Below are 17,267 nucleotides of genomic sequence, written 5' to 3' on the forward strand. Positions count from 1 at the left end.
CTGAAGAAGAGGGTCCGGTACATCTGGTGCGCCTCGTAGTAGTCGCCCTTCTCGACGCTGGCGCGCAGCTTGCCCTCCACGCGCTGGACGCCGCCGCGGTTTCGGGCGCCGTTGCGGGCCCCCTCCTGCTCCGTCATTGCCGCCGCCGCCATGGGCCGGCGTTCCGCGCAGGGCTGACGCTGTCGCAGGCGCGGTCGGCGGCGCCTCTCGGCTTCCGTCCCTGAGCCCGCCCGACGCCCTCTACGGTGGCCGCGAGGAGCCGCGGGGATCGACGGCTGCGGGCGACACGTGACTAAGGAGGGGCCGCGGAGCCTACGGGCGGCCGCGTGAGCAGGGCGGGGCTACGTGTCCTGGGTGGAGCTGTAGGCAACCACGTGATCGTGAGGCGGGGCCTAGGTTCGTGCTGTGTGCCCTGGGCGGGGCTGCGGGTGGCCACGTGACCGCAGGCGGTGCTACGCAAGCGGGGTGGGGCCAGAACCTCTGGCACGTGCCCAGGGTGGCCACGTGTCGGGGCCGGGCGCTGCTCACTACACAATGCGCGCGAACCTCGGCATGGTCACTGGCCGCGTGGTGGCCTCTGCAGCGCGATAGGTCCAACCCCAGCTTCCCGTGGTGGAGCCAAGCAGTCGCCCTTCATCGGTCCTGGGCAGGGGGCGTTTCAAACATGTTGACAGTGATTTAAAACCTTTTTGGAATATTCAAGAGGTTGTCTTGGGTTTCCTGCTAGGAAATCTATTATTCGGGGACCAAGATGAACAGCCTTCACACCTGCTCCAGAGGGGATGCAAGGGTCTGTCTGAGGTGCACTGGCGATTCCTGGTGATACAGCCAGACAGGGTGCCCTGGCCAGGCATTACAGTGGGTGACAGCTGAGACAGGATGGCCTAGCTATGGATTAGAGCAGAGGTAGATGGGATAGGGTGGCTTGGCCATGGGTTAAGCTGTGTGGTGAAGGGTCCAGCCGGACCTTTAGCTGTACATGAGCCTTTTACTGTGGGGCTGGCTCAAGACTTGGGGGTGCTGGAATGCAGGCAGAACCCTATACAAGAACTGTGCTTTCTTTTGAGGGGGTAGGTGGGTACAGGGGATTGAACTCAGGGGCACTTGACAACTGACCCACATCCCTAAACCCTATTTTGTATTTTCTTTAGAGACAGGGTCTCACTGAGTTGCTTAGTACCTTGCTTTTGCTGAGGCTAGCTTTGAACTCACAATCCTGCAATCAGCCTCCCCAGCCACGGGGATTACAGGCATGTGCCACTGCGCCCAGCACAATAACTGTTTTTACACACACACACACTCTCACTCTCCTATGGGTGGGGCTGTAGCTCAGTGGTAGAGCACTTGCCTCACATGTGTGAGGCACTGGGTTCGATCCTCAGCACCACATAAAAAAATAAATACATGGAAATACGTTGTGTCCATTTACAACTAATTTTTTTTAAATTACGCACAGTAAAAGATTACTAACAAAACAAAAGAGCTCAATTACAGTAATGCACTGGGAGTTAGGTACATGAATGTGGGCTCACTCTCATGTGTCTGCTTGTGCTGTCCTCACCCTTCTTGTGGGGATATGGGATGATGCAGTGCCAGCAAGGTGAAAGCAAGGAGCCGTGATACAGGCTTGTTGTGATGTGGCACCACTACCTAAAGATCACCTGAACACAAGCACTGTGATGTGACAACACTCCTGATAATCACTCAGTAACCAATCAGCCAGAAGCAGTCACAGTGTGGGGAAATGGAACAAGGGACAACTGGGTCTGGATGGGACTAAATGGAATGTGTCCTTACCTTAGGACAGTGTGTACAATGTTAGAACTACTTACTATAGATCCTTAAAAGAACCAGAATTGCTTAACCCCAGTTACTCATTCAATTAGCCATGGGTAATTGGAAGTGAAAATCAAAGCTACTGTATTATTGTTTATAATAGCAAGGAAATGGAAACTGATATCCATAAATTGAACAGTACAATCAATACAATATATACAATGAAACCAAAAGGTTTCAAAGAACTTGTTAAAACAAATTCTTCACTGGTACATAATCTCCAAAGTATATTTGATAACTGGAAGAAAGCAAGGTGCAAACAGTGTGGTGAGTATGCTGCCACTTGTGTAAAAGCAAGAGATGAGTCCCCAGGGTCACTTGCAGCACGCACCTTGAGTGGCAGGTCGCTTCTCGGGGAGAGCAAGCCCTCTTTTCCCAATGATCTCACTTGAGTATCTCTTTTTGTGGTGCTAAGTATGGAACCCAGGGTCTCAGACAGCCTAGGCATTTGTGCCACCAGAGCCATACCCCAGTGCCTAAGCACCTTCTTATCTACTCTGTATCTGCTTTCCAGCTGGACTCCCCTAAGCAGGAAGAGGTGCCCTGAGAACCTGTAGACTAAAGGCCTTGAAGGACACAGCCAGTGCTTGCAGCACCCGAGCTCTCACTCTCAGCACACAGACTTAGTTGTCCCTTCCCACACCTCATGGGTAGAGAGAAAGCAAACTGAGAAAGGAAATATACTGTTTATTACTCATTTGAAATATCACATGCACTTTTAAAAATTTAAACTCTTTAAACATCTCAATAGCATCTTATCAATTTGGTGGCAGCAAAAGAAACACTACCAAAGACAAATATTTTGAAAAGCATTTACAAAAATACATTGCACAAAGTCCTATCTTGCATCTTTAAAAATAAATATTCAAAATATCTCCACCCCAACTTCCAAATTTAGCTTTATATAGGAAATTTGACTTATATATGTACCTATAATATAGGAAACATCTGTACACATTTCACCCAACCTAGCTGCATGGGCATTGGTTCAACTCTCGGAGAAGCACAGATCCATGTGGCTGAAGTACTTGAGGACTGTACAGCCCACACAAAACTCCAGAGACCAGTGAGCACCGCCATGCTTTTTCTGAAAGTACAGCATTTATGGTGTGCCAAGGCTGTCTTGACCAACAAAATGCAAATAATTCTTAAAGTAAAACATCTAACACTTGAAGTGCCTTGTACATATCTCCATTATAAAGTCTGCTCATAAAATAGTCTGTAGTATTAAATATTAATTATAACCAAAAGAAGTCTCACAAGAATTAAGTGAGAATAGCTGACAGTTGGATAAAAGGCAAACCCCACTGAGAGCCAGTAAACAGTGCTGCCATAGGAAAGACTGGACTCTACAGCAATGGTGACATGCCCTGGAGGGTCAGGGGCCTTAGTGTTGCCCCTTCAGCAGAACTCAAAACACAGCTCAAGGACAACAGAAGGTGAGATCTTTTAGTTGCTGTCCATGCTGTGAATTTCAACTGCAACATCCTCCTGAGCTCTTCCATTTATGATGTTGGTTGGGACCCAAATTGCCTCTGCTGAGGTCACGCTCCCACCCTCAGCAGAAAAACACTCTGTCTTGCTCAGCACCCAAGGAGGCACAGGACACGTCTCAGCCCCTACGCAACTGGGGAACCTAGGTGCTGAAACATGGAACCCACCTGGTGTAAGTTTCAGAATCCAAAAACTAGGAGATGGTTTTCCCTGAAAGAACATGTGTGGGTTTGACAGATGGACTGTCTCTGCACTCCTAAAGGTCCAACAAACTTGTCAACTCCCCCTGCTTTGCTCCTGATATCAAGAATTTAAAGGGCTTATATTAAAAAACAAATCCCCCAAATAAAATGAGTGTCTTTGAGAACCATACATTCAAATGAGTTTCCAGAGAACCCACCACGGAGCTCTTTGTGGACCACGCACATGGCATGCAGTGCTTGCGAGGACTCACCGTGCAGGTCCTTTGCCACTGCATATGCTGATTGTAGGGCTGACATGTTACTGTTCTACGCATGCCCTCACCCCAAGGATCCAGTGTTTCTGGCAGTTCTGGTATATACAAGCATATACAAAACTAGGGAATCCTTTATTTTGAGGGTTCTCCGTGAACTCTGAACCGATACAGGCAGGTATACTCAGGGTGGCCCCAGTTTGAGAGGATGCGGAGTTCCAGTATTTGGAAGGCTTTGTCAGGTCTTTCCTGAAATGGGAAAAAACACATTTACTTCAGATTAAGAGCCCTGACACCATCACTTCTCCTAGTATGCTATCTGACAGGAAACAGCCTTTGGAAATTAGAATTCTCAGTATGAACTTTCTAAATCATAAATTCAGGGAGACTCTCAGAACCAACCAGCCACAGATTGTCTTGCTGTCACCACCAATACCTGCACCTGCACACAGCTCACTACAGCTGGGAGGTACAGGTTGATTTCCTGCCAAAGCTGATCCTTATGTACCCCTCAACAAGACTGTTCCCAGTGACAGAGACGGTGGGGGGACGCGGCCCCAGTCCTTACCGGAGCATGAAACATCTGCAGTGACTCCCCTTCTTGGTCATATGTGAACTGTCCCAAAGGCTGCCCTTCTTCTTGATATTCATTTTCTAAACCCTGAAAACAAGACCAGGTAGTCATCAGCCAATAGAAACAGCAGTCATCAACAGAAGTGACTGTCACTTCACCTCCATAAGCAGTACTGAAGCCCTATCTAGAAGCTTTTGTCATGGGCTTTCAACCAGAGCCACCCTCCAAGCCAGGTGTGACTGCTCCCATAATACAGATGGGGAAGATTGAGGCCAGCAGGAGGCGTGTGCAGGTAGCAGAGATGTGACTGTCCAATGGCACAGACCACACTCATAGCTGCCCTCACCAGTGGGAACTCTAGGCTCCCATGAGCCCAAGGAGACACCAATTTAAGGATAAGTTTGTATACATTCTATCACAATAAAAAATAAAAAAATATAAATGACTATTTGATGTCTGTTTCATAATGAGGAAGGATTTTGTAGGTATAAAAAATGCCATGAAAGAAATTACAGGCCATGAGCAACTAAATAAAAACTGAGAGTGACAATGGGAGTCTTATCTGTGACATAGTGACTAAGGAGAGGGTGTGATCTCCAGAATGGAGTTACCAGAAGAACACACCTCTGCTCGGGGCTGGCAGAGACAGGAGCCGGGCTGGTGCAGTTTCCCCATACCTTGACTGCACTCTTACTAAGCCCTGAGCATCTAATGTGAGGACAAGTGCAGACAGAAGCCACTGCACTCATGCCACCAAAGGGTTAGTCAATGGGCTCAGCTGGGCAGCATTCTCCTGTACTTACAGATGCCTGGAGACTCTTAATTGTCATAGAGAGATGCTTGTGACAAAATTTTGATTTTTTTTAATGGCAGAAAACAAAAGTTTATGAATAGTAATGTCTAAAATAGATTTTTTTTTTTAAAGGGGAGGAAGTCACAATGGTAATGGTGGCTTTCTCTAGGTGCTGGAGTTGTGGGTACCCTTTTTGAATTTTTTTTTTTTTTTTTGTACTGGGGATTGAACTCAGAGGTGCTCTACCACTGAACTATATCCCTGCCTTTTTATGTTGAGAGGGTCTCACTAATTTTCTGAGACTGGCCTTGAACTTGCAAGCCTCCTGACTCACTGTGATTACAGTGTGGGCCAATACATCAGGCTTTTTTCCAAATTCTATATCATTTATTTCTATAAATTTTAAAAGTAAAGAAAGAAAATTTGCTTTATTGTTCATCCTTCACTTGCTTCAGTGACATCATGGTCCGAACTGTTGGGAAAAGTATAACGGCAGCCGCACCCCAGAAAAAAACCCTAACATGGCGCCTAAGGACCTTCTCTTCCTACCTTCCCCTTTTTCCATTCCTGCGGGTGTGAACTCTCCCACTGGCGCCAATATTTCAAATCTCGCTGGCGGGGAACCTTAGCCCAAATAAGAACTAATTCCTGGGCTCTGGAACTGATATCTGGAAGAACTTGCCAATAAACGGGTGGCCCGCCATTTATCTAAGCCCTGCCATCTCTCCTTAGATCTATATTAGCACACAGCCTTTTGCAATAAAGTGGAACTCTCCCCAGCAAATTGTCTTGCATGGAGGCTTCTTTTACGAACTTCCTTCTTAGGTGAACAGACACTTGGAGAACCCCACTCTCAAAGGCAGGCACATCTAACCCAGTCAGGTAAGCCCGGCATGTGAACTGGACATTGACTGCTGTGCTACTCATGAGTGCCCCTCCCTGGAAAAGTGTCAGAATGTTCCCAAAACACTGAATGTACTAATTCTTCTGAAGGGCAGAGGGAGAAGGCAGAGGAGAGCTGCCATCAGTCTTTGGGTCATTCATCTTTGGGAAATTTCCGGAGAGGGAAATGCCCCAGCAGCAGGGTGCACTTACGTAGACTGCGAAGTCCTTGGGGGCACTGGAGATGTTGCCAGTTGGTGACAATGTCTTTGGTATGTGCTCCACTGTGAATGTGGTGGGATGGATCTTCATTGACAGCCGCACTACCAGGTACCCCTGGGAGCCTTTAAATGCCCAGCAATTACCTGGATATATGTCAGGCTAGGGAAAGGCAAAACACGAGAACTCAGAGTCTGAATCAGCCTTTAACCTCTTAAAAAACAGAAGCATTAAGAAAAAACAATGCTAATACTAAAATAAAAATAATAAGGATTTTTGCATGGTAAAAACTGTCATGAACAAATCAGAAGAGAAACAGGGAAAGGTGGCTGCAGTGTGTACCTATAAGGGTCCCTTCCTTTTCCCCTGGAAAGGGGAAGTGCTGATGATTGAGTTGGTCGCTAACCACCAAAGATGTAATCAATTATGCCTGTGTGATGAAGCAGCCAAAAATCCCCCAAAGGCCAAAAGTTCAGAGGAGCTTCAGGACAGCTGAATACAGGGAGGTGCCTAGGTGGTGGCACCAAGGAATCAATGTGTTAAGGTTTGGATGTGTGGTGTCCCCCAAAAGCTCATGTGTGGGACAATGCAAGAAAGTTCAAAGGAGAAATGATTGGGTTGTAAAAGTCTAACCCAATCAGTGATTAATCCCCTGACAGGATTAACTGGGTGGTTACTGAAGGGTAGGATGTGGCTGGAGGGAAGTGGTTCATTGGGAGTGTGGCTAATGGGGTGTATTTTTTATCTAGAGAATGGAGTCTTTCTCTGCCGGATCATCATGGAGCTGCTTCTGTCTGCTACACTCTTCCACCATGATGTTCAGCCTCACCTTGAGCCCTGAAGAATGGAGCTGGCCTTCTACAGACGAAGACCTTTAAAACCGTGAGCCCATAAATAAACTTTTCCTCCTCTACAGTTGTTCTGGTTGGGTCCTTTTAGTCACAGCAGTGAAAAAGCTGACAAAAACAGTAAGGAAGTGCTGGGGCCAGTCCCTCAGGCATGAACTCCCTCATGATCTCCCACTGAGCTGCCTACCCATGATCCCTGCACTTCTCCAGCCGCTGCACAGGGCCCAGGCTGCGTGGAGGACCTCAGCCACCACAGAGACAGACAGCATCTACTCACCTGGATCACCACACGGGGTGACTGTGAGAAGTACCACAGGGGGATTCCAAACAGGCTTAGCAAGGCTGTCTTGGTTTCATATGTTTCAGAGCATCGAGTGCTCAGAATGCTGCCACCTGGAACAAAGTAAAGTTCATTTCATCATCTGACTCTACTACTGCCCCCAGCAAAGACTGCTGCCTGTTAAGCACTACCCAGAGTGCTTTGATCTTCTCAAGTTTCCACTCGCACAAAGAGCCTTTAGCTTTAAGATCAGCCCTATTCCTTTCCTTTTAAATTTTTCTAGATAAAGAATCAAGAATTCTAGCAAGCACCAGTCCTAGTGGTAGGTGAGTTTTCAAAGGACTACTTAAGGGGCAAGGTAATGCTATGACAATCCTCAATTAAAACCAAAGTCCTGGGGGCCAGTAGTAACCAAAGAGGTATAAGTTTTTGTTTGGGGTAACAGGAAAATTCCAGAATTGGTGGTGATGACTACATAGCACTGGGATATACTCACAACCACTGAGCTGCATACTTTTTTTTTTTTTTAAAGTTATAGGTACACACCATGTCTTTATTTTACTTTTACATGGTGTTCAGGATCAAACCCAGTGCCTCATGCATGCTAGGCTCTACCTCTGAGCCATGACTCAAGCCCTAGCTGCATTCTTTTAATTAAGATGCTTATGTCATATGACCTCTAATCTCAGGGAAGCAAAAGAAGTTCCAGTCTGCCCTTCCATAGGAAGAGCACAGACAAGACACTGGAATCAGCAACAAACAAGCAGATAAGAACTCAAGATTCCCACAGAGCTGCATCAGCCCTGGCCCTCTGCCCTTGGACCCCTGCCCTTGGACCCTTATGTGGCTACACAGCAGGACCTCAACTCAGTGATTCTCCTCTAGGAAGAGATGGGAGGGGTATGAATTTACATTTAAACAAGGTGTTCAACGTGCTGATGGCTATCTGATTTTCAGAACCACTGAAATGCCTTTTAAAAATGTCCCACTATGGGGCTGGGGATGTGGCTCAAGCGGTAGAGCGCTCGCCTGGCATGCGTGCGGCCCTCAGCACCAGTCCGCCTAGAACTAAAAAATAAATAGTAAAATTCTCTCTCTCTCTTTTAAAAAAAAAAAAAGTCTCACTATCAATAACAACAAGAGTCTTCATAAAAACAGTGCTGAGAGCTGACAGATGGAACCTGGCCAGGCATTGCAGGTCACCAGGGTTCTGAATTAATTATACACAAATCTTCGAGGACCATAAGAATGAAGGATGACTACTGGCCCAACCATTTGGTTAAAATGTCACTTGATGCCACTGAACTCAAAGTTAACTTCTAAATTGTTGAATTTCAGAGGTATAACTAAAATCTATGCCCTAAAGAAAGACATTTTAGAAAATACAGAGAATGTGAACATTAGTGCTGGCTTCTAGCTAGCACATGAAGGACCTACTGTCCTTGGCAGCCCTGGGGCTCACCCACCACCACATCCAGAGCCCAGGAGAGGGTAACATCCAGACTCAAAACCCAGTTGTTCCAGCAACAATGGGGTTACGTGCATGACCTCCATTGCCAGGTTTCCTAACCTGAGATAAGCCAAAGCAAACAGATTGTGGGTTGTAAAAATCCCCATTCCCTCTGCAGGCTCAACACCCTTCTGTACACTAGTGAATATTCAAAATCTCCTTATCTCCCAAGAAATGTTAGTCCACTAGCCCCATCTGCAATTCCTAAAATTTAAAAATTTAAGGTAAGTTTCGTGGTGCACACCAATAGTCCTAGCTACTCGGGAGTCTAAAGCAGCAGGATCACAAGTTTGAAGCCAATCTAGGCAATTCAGCATGACCCTGTGCAAAAATAAAACAAAGAGGGCTGGGGACATAGTTCAGTAGTACAGGGCTTGTATAGTATGTGTGAGGCCCTGGGTTCAATCCCCTGTATTGCAAAAAAGAAAAAAAGTATCAGAAGACCAAGATTTTCTTTACTACCTACCCATGGAGGCGAAACCACACCTGAACTCACCAATGCTGTCCAAGTGGTATCTGTAGAGTGCTAGTGTGCTGACCTGGTATGCAGTCCCAAACTCACTGCCAGGGTATATGGAACCACAGTTCTGATTTCCCAGATATAATGGATCATGACTTTGGGGGACCAAAATAACACCTATGTCCTTCTACTCTCAGCTGCTTTCCTACTGTCTGCCCTATTCATCATCTTTCCTGAGGGCAGAGTCACCACACTCATGATCAGCAACACTGACCAACCTCAGGTGTGTTCTGCGAATGCATAGGCACGGTGTTCCAGCCCTTCTGGGGTGCGCCCTGCAAGCATGTGGGCCCAGCACATTACTGCCCTTCTAGGATGTGCCCTGTGAGCATGTAGGCCCAGTGTTCCAGTCCTTCTGTCCAAAAGGTAATTGTCTAGAGACAAAAAAGCACAAGGGACTCGCCTAGAATTGCACTCAGACTGGTCAATGTTCCACCAAGTCCCTTAATACTTCGAGCTCCCAGCCTGCTAGCAGGTGAACATCGTATTTAATGATTCAAATATCTGTGTACTCACCACCAGATTCCAGGGCAAAGTCCACCATCCCAGTCTTATCTTGAGAATACAGCTTTAAAGCCTTGTTCACAAGGACACGCACTTGCTGGACAAACACATGTGCAAGGGAAGCCCAAACATGAGTGCAAGAGAAAAAAGTCACATTAGTGATGTGAACGAAGACCAGAGGTGCAGTATACTTGAGTGACAGGCAGAGGATGCTCCTGTCCTGTACCCGAGGGCCATGTCAGAAGGGCAGAAGAGCTAGACCCTCTTTACTAGGGCTCAGACATATCATTCCCAGGATGCCATCAAGGAGAGTGAAACAGGGATTAGATTTTGGAGCTATTAACATGGGAATCTGGGAAATTTGTGTATGACTGAAAATTCTAATAAATCTCAGAAAGTATACCACAGCACAGGTGGATGGGATCTTTGGAATGAAAAGTTTCAGCATATAAAGTGCTTCAGGGAGCAGCTGGATGTGACACTGCCTACAGCATGCTTTCATAGGCTCTGGTATTGCACCTGCACCTCTGCCTCCCCTCACTGAACCTGGCCCAGCCCTGGAAACCATTCTCAGGATGAGGCTTCACAGCCTGCCTGCATGACACCCAGACATCCAGTCTCACAACAAATGCAGGCTGAACCTTGTCTCACCACTGCTCACCTCCTCTGTGATTCCAGAGACGCCAGCGTCGCTCATGGCAGACACGACAGCCTCTGACGTTGGGGCCTGTCCTGTCACTGTAATGTGGTGGGTGATGTTCTTCAGCACCTGCAGCTCCAGGTCTTGCAACAAAACCTGCAGGTCATCCTTGCTCACAAACTGAGAGGAAAATTTCTGCAGCAACCACTCGAGGGAGCCACCTTGCTGGTCCTCAGAAAATAGGAGCTTGATGGTTTCTCTGACCTGGGTATCCACCTGGTGGCAGTCATTAGTAAAATTACAGTGAATTTACTGTTTTAACTAAACCACATCAACACAATACAGATGCCTCAGAAGTATCATATAACTTTCTAAAGTATGTAATATAAAAGTGACACATTTTTTCCCTTCATATTAAATTTAAGACCCCTTCCAAAAATGCTGAAATATTTTCTTTTTAGGGGTCCAGGAGATTGAACCCAGGGGTATTGTGGCACTGAGCTATACCCAAGCCCTTTCTTCATTTTTATTTTAAAACAGAGTCTTGCTAAATTGCTCAGGCTGACCTCAAAATTGGCATCCTCCTGCCTCAGCCTCCCAAGTCACTGGGATTACAGGCATGTGCCACCAAGCCCAGCTAACACTTTAATGAGAACAGGAATCCAGTATTGCGTAAACATGAACTAAAAAAAGCGGGTGGAGTCCTCATTCAGCCATTGTTTGCGCTCAACAAGCCTCTGCCAGCAGCCCCATGGGTGAGGCACCAACGTGAATGACAGAACTCATCCTCTTCAACAAACTGGGCCTGAATGAAAAAAACAGGTCAAGCCTGGAACAGTGGCACACACCTGTAATCCCAGTGGTTTGGGAGGCTGAGGCAGAAAGAAAACAAGTTCAAAGCCAGCCTCAGCAACTTAACAAGGCCCTAGCAACTTAGGGAGACCCCATCTCCAAATAAAGAATAAAATGGTCTGGGGATGTGGCTCAGTGCTCTGTATCAAAAACAAACAAACAACAACAAAATGTCAATATAAAGCTTTGAATGTAATATCACGAATGCTGACTTGTCCATGTATATAATTTCTACACACACCTGTGCATGTGAATTTTTTACTTTCTAAGGAACAGAATATGGCAGCTAGCTGCACAAGACATACCACTCTTCCTTATTATTTTATTTTTTATTTTTTGTACCAGGGATTGAACCCAGAGGCATTTAACCACTGAGACAGGGTCTCACTAAGTTGCTGAGGCTGGATTTGAATTTGCAATCCTCCCGCCTCAGCTGGAATTACACATGTACCAAGGCTGTCTTCATCAACAAAATGTACCCACTGCACCCAGCGACATACCTTCCTTTACATACCTATAGGCCTGCCTCATCCCTCTGCTTCTCTCTGGCACCCCATGAGTGACTGCACCATGTACTGTACTCCCCTGCCCTTACCCTCTCCAGTGCTACCCTGAGCCCTGCCCACTCCTCTCAGACTCTGCTCTGCCTCTCTTTCTGAAGAGTGTGGGTGCCAGTTTCAAACAGTATGCATATTTATAATTGGCTAACAACATAAAATTCACCCCCAAAGCTTTACACAAGCAAGAATGCTCACGGTATGGCTAGACTAGTGGTGGCCACTATCCACACGTGGCTGGAGGCAGCCATGTACTTTTATTTGCTCATCAGCCACGAGCCTGCACCCTGCCTAGTGCTCTGTCCTCTCCACTATTTCTTCTACCAGTTCTGAGAGCTTTCTGCAGAGACAACTTAACCACTCTTGTCACAAGTAACTCTGATCATCTGGGACTTCTGAGGACTTCTGTCAGTCTAATGTCTGCTTTCATTCCCAGCAACCATAAGCATCTGGATGTTCTCTGCCCAAGGACAAGACAAGTGGGCCTGAAGCCACATCCGCAGCACCACCTGTGTGCACAAGCAGCCCAGTGCTTTGGTAAGATAATACACAAATGCACCACACATCAGCATGTGGTTGTGTGCACAGAAGTATGCATGGAAAGTTACATGCTCGTTCTTATGTTACATCACTAGAATAGGGGAAATTCAAGGAGCCTTGAATTTGTTACTTTGAAATGTTTAAAAATGTCAAATAGAGGGCTCAGTGGTAGAGTACATTCCATCCCCAGCACCACAAGAGAAACAAAAGAACTTCAAATACAGTGAAAGGAGTTTTTAAAGGAAGTCAAAATTAAACACCTTGATAAACATAGGTCATAACTTTCTTCTACTTTGTTACAAAGCAAAAGGCTGGAACCAGTACAGCTGCCTGTTCTTGGAGTTGGCCTAGCCATTCCTGGAACTACCCTTACCTCCTCACAGCTGGCCTTCTGATGCTGCCAGTCTGACAGCTGTGTTCTCAGCAGGCCCAGTTCCAGCTCCAGGCGCTGAATTCGGGGCAGGAGGGGCTGCTCCTCAGCTCCACTGTAAACCAGCAACCAGGGAGGAGAAGCAAGTCAGGAACCCAGACACACTCAGGAGGAACCTGCCCCACCATGGCCCAGACAGCACGGTCAACAAATAAGCAGCACTTATCAGAATCACACAGGATTTCTTTTCTGCTCAATTCATGTATGCACCACACCTACCAGAATGCTATTAGCAATGGTTATATGCTCATGAGGAAAAAATTCTTTCTGAAAATCCTTAAAATTATAAATAAAACTTCAGAAATGAGACAAAATTTATCAACAGTTATTATAAATTGAATCTACATTTTCAAGCTAATGGAATGAACAACTGCACTAAAAACAAATGGCTTGAGAATTTGACAATTTTACTTTAGGGAGGTAATGTAATTACAACATACATATTTAACGTCATATTTGCTGAGATACTAACAATTCCTATCTTACAACCATACTCCTTTCAGAAAAACAATGAAATCTGCATCCTGGCATATCAAAACCATTTCCCATTGAAACCAAAGCTGTAGGGATAAAGTGTGCCTAGCACTTGCATCCCCCACACAGGGCCCAGCACTGCAAGAGCACAGAGGAGCAGACGTGGGGGATGCATGTGAGCTGCCCTCTCATTAGCTAAAGCCCTCCAAATGGTTTCAGGACAACAGGATTGCAAAGGCTGTCACATGCAGACCCAGGAGGGCAGAGAGCTGGCTGGGGGCATGTATGGGAAGATGCAACTCTGGGAACATCAAAGAAAGGAACATTCACTCTAAGGGCCTCAGGCAAACTGAAATCTGCAGGAGAAAGCAAGCTGGTGGTGGGAATAAGCACCAGACCCCCAAGAACAGTGGGGGGCCAGGGCTGTGGAGATAACTGGGAATGGTTCAGAGCCACCAACTTTAAGTGTAAAAGCTGCAGTTGTGAAAAGGCTTGGACCACATGAGCAGATCCCAGTGTGTGAGTGTTGCCCAGCAGGCAGGTGTCCCACCCACCTGAGGACTGTGAGCAGCAGGGACAGTGGCTACTCACTGAGACACTAATGGTGCCAGTGGAGGCTTTTCATGCATCCCTCTCACAGGAGCTCCAACCCAGGTCCCTTGGTCTACTCCCTAAGGGTGGCCCTCTGAGAGGCCCTGTTCATGCTATGTCCAAGATCCTCAGGGCCCTCTGCCCTCCCATGGTCCCAAAGGGACACCCAGAAAGACACACAAGCCAGTGACTTCAGGTGACATGCAAGTGGGTACATCAGGAACACTACTGTCAATGACTGCTGTCATCTAGCAACCAGAAAGAAAAATACAAGGGTCAAGCTATAGAATCGTTTGCAATCATCCTACCTAATTGTTCTCTGCTTGATCTGTTCTAATTCCTTCTGGATGGCCTGAAAAGTACGAGAAACAATCTGTTTCAACACATGTCATAAACAAACTTCATAAAATGATTATATGATGAACTTAAACTATGTCTATTTGGAATTTCCCCAACCCCAGCCTTAATTCAAAGCCCAGATCTACCTGGTGGAGAGGAATATTTATTTTATTTTTCAATGTAAATTTTAAAAGACATTGAACTCAGAGAGGTGTGAAATCACCTGAAAATAGCCTTGTAAACCTTCCAAACATAAAGCTCCTTTAACTGGCACCCAGGTCGAGGGAAGAAAGCTGCCAAAGTGGAAGGCTAAGGAAAGGGCGGTAACACCTGAGGATGCAACTTCACATGGGCTATACAGAGGCATCCAGATTGCAGCACATGCCAGAAAGACAGCAGCCTGCATTCCAGGTTGATCAGAGATGGTGTTCAGGCTACCCCAAGGGACACATGCTTGCAGCACCCTGGGAAGGTGAGTCCCCTATCCTGCTGAACTTGCCTGGCTCTCTCACTGACAGGAGCTGGCCCCAAGACCTCCACAGGGCTGTACTCCACTGACCCCAAGATAAAATGAGTTTCAATTTAGTTGAGTTAACACATGAGTATCTACAACGCCAGGCTCCAGGCTTCATGCTAAGCCCTAGCGATGCCAAGAACCTGACTCTCAGTGCCCAAAATCTCCACGTCTCAGACTGGTGCAAAAATCCCTGGCCTTCCCTACATCACACAGTGACATATTTCCCACCCAAAATTAATTGTGCCCCGCTCCAGACAAGCAGATCTTGTAAAAGCTGCATGGTACCAGGAAGAGCAAGGATGGCTGGACATGCCCCCAGAACCAACTGCCTCCTCTTACTTGCAGGCTGGCTCCATTCCCAAGAGTCACCAGGAACCAGGAATCCTGGTCAAGCACTCCAGCAATAAAGTAGACCGCCACAGGAAAAGGACAGTCAGAAACAAATGTTCACATTTTATAAAAGACCATGGCAAATACCCTCCAGGAAGCACATTCATGGCTGGGGGACTTTTGAAAACATTAGTTGTAGTTTATTTTTTTTGTTTTTTTTTTTTAGTAAGAAAGCCAGATTGTTAGAAGTCACAATTATAAGGTCAAGAATAAATACCTCAGATGTTTCTCTCAGTTTTCCCAGAATGTCTTCTAAGTTTGAGAGACGCACTTCATGATCATGGTTGAAAGTCATGATGTTGGTCTGAGAAAGAAAAATGAATGAACAATTTTAAAGTTAAGCAATAGGGCTAGGGATGTGGCTCAAGCGGTAACGCGCTCGCCTGGCATGCGTGCAGCCCGGGTTCAATCCTCAGCACCACATACAAAAGAACATGTTGTATCTGCCGAAAACTAAAAGTAATTAAATAAATATTTAAAAAAATAAAAATAAAAAAATAAAGTTAAGCAATAAACAAAAGCTAGCCAGTCAGGCCAAGTCACTTCAGCCAGATTTTAAGACTCTGGGGTTGCTGCATGGCTTGACACCTGGGAAAGGCATCACCTAATGGCATCCTCTATCTGACTCAAGATATCCAGCCCAAGCCCAACAGCATAGATGCTCTTCTGGTGACATGAGAGTGTTAATGAAGATCAGAAGACACTCGATGCAGAAAACAAATCAACAGTCCTCATTCAACACAGCTCACTAGGCACCACCATGTTTAATGATTCAAAGAAAGGAACCCTAGACAGAGATCTGTGATACACTTGTTTTCCCTTGAGCATCTCACTTTCAAATAAAACTTGTAATATATTCACACTTACTAGGAACAACCCATTAGAGTGTCCCCCACAGAACCCACCAGGCAACTAAAGGAACCCAAGAAGGTGAACAGGAAGGTGGCTTTTCAGGCTCAGTGAGGCATTTAATAAATCAGAGCACCAAAAAGCAAAGAACAAAGTTTTCTGAATATTAGCTAACTGCTAAAAATAGTGGTTGGTTTCCACCAGCATCTCTGGAAACTTTTAGGAAGGTAAAATATTTGAGACCATCAGGGACACTCCCTGAGAAGGTATAGACACAGCATTGAGCCACAGGAAAAAGGGCAGTGACAACAGAGAGCAGCAATAACAGAAGCATCATGCATTCAGAATGACCATGGCCTCGGACACAAGACAAAAACGGAGGAAGGAAAACAACCAAAGTGACGGAAATCTAAGAAGAAATGGGACAAACCAGAGCAAAGGGATGAAGGCCAGCTAAAGAGATGACTCCAGGTGCAGACACACATGAAGCCTGGCCCCAGCTTGGTTCTCAGAATCTCCTGAGATGCTGTCCATAGATCTGTGAGCCAGGATGAACCATCCTGTGGCTGAGCTGTACAGGGCAGCAGCCACCTGCAATGTATGGCCATTGAGCACAGTAGCCAGTGCACCTGAGAAACTACACTTGTAAAATTTTATTTAAGATTAACTTAAATTATTGAAAAAACTGACAAAACAAAAAGTTGCTTCTTGGACTGGGACTGTGGCTCAATGGCAGAGCACCTGCCTAGCACATGTGAGGCACTGGGTTGGATTCTCAGCACCACATAAAATAATAAAATAAAATAAAATAAAGGCATTGTCCATCTACAATTAAAAATATTTTTTAAAAAGTTGGTTCTTTGAAAAAAATTGATAGGGCTGGGGATGTGGCTCAAGCGGTAGCGCGCTCGCCTGGCATGCGTGCGGCCCGGGTTCGATCCTCAGCACCACATACAAAAAAAGATGTAGTGTCTGCCGAAAACTAAAAAATAATATTAAAATTCTCTCTCTCTCTCTAAAAAAAAAAAAGAAAAAAATTTTGATAAACCCTCAGCCATGCTAACGAAGAGAAAAATAGAAAATTCAAATTACTAACATCTGTGATGAAAAAGGAAATATCACAACAGACACTGCAGAAATACAGAAAAATAATTAGAAATTATTTTGAAAATTT

At 45.9% G+C, this 17,267-nt stretch overlaps 2 protein-coding genes and 1 long non-coding RNA gene across 19 annotated transcripts in view; 1 reads left to right on the forward strand and 2 right to left on the reverse strand.

Annotated features, from left to right (window-relative positions):
• The window catches only part of Get4 (guided entry of tail-anchored proteins factor 4), a 15,365-nt gene extending 15,118 nt beyond the window's left edge, over nt 1-247 (reverse strand). The window contains exon 1 of the mRNA XM_015502072.2: nt 4-247. Within this exon, the coding sequence (XP_015357558.1) occupies nt 4-152 (149 nt within the window). The 5' untranslated portion in view covers nt 153-247. The remainder of the gene's footprint in view (nt 1-3) is intronic.
• Nucleotides 248-269: 22 nt separating this feature from the next.
• LOC125611187 lies at nt 270-7,165 on the forward strand. Its single transcript, XR_007341330.1, has 2 exons — nt 270-396; nt 7,002-7,165. It is a non-coding gene; the product is annotated as an uncharacterized LOC125611187 (long non-coding RNA).
• Nucleotides 2,504-17,267, reverse strand: part of Sun1 (Sad1 and UNC84 domain containing 1) — a 30,612-nt gene continuing 15,848 nt past the window's right edge. For all 17 annotated transcript variants that reach the window (XM_048785378.1, XM_048785385.1, XM_048785384.1 and 14 more), the window contains 9 exons: nt 15,462-15,548; nt 14,307-14,350; nt 12,877-12,988; nt 10,576-10,830; nt 9,927-10,011; nt 7,378-7,493; nt 6,247-6,414; nt 4,353-4,445; nt 2,504-4,033 (listed from right to left, as the gene is read on the reverse strand). In XM_048785378.1, coding sequence (XP_048641335.1) covers nt 3,920-4,033; nt 4,353-4,445; nt 6,247-6,414; nt 7,378-7,493; nt 9,927-10,011; nt 10,576-10,830; nt 12,877-12,988; nt 14,307-14,350; nt 15,462-15,548 — 1,074 coding nt within the window. In that variant the 3' untranslated portion in view covers nt 2,504-3,919. The remainder of the gene's footprint in view (nt 4,034-4,352; nt 4,446-6,246; nt 6,415-7,377; nt 7,494-9,926; nt 10,012-10,575; nt 10,831-12,876; nt 12,989-14,306; nt 14,351-15,461; nt 15,549-17,267) is intronic.

Source organism: Marmota marmota, unplaced genomic scaffold, assembly GCF_001458135.2.
Source record: "Marmota marmota marmota unplaced genomic scaffold, marMar, whole genome shotgun sequence".
Lineage (NCBI taxonomy): Eukaryota > Metazoa > Chordata > Mammalia > Rodentia > Sciuridae > Marmota > Marmota marmota.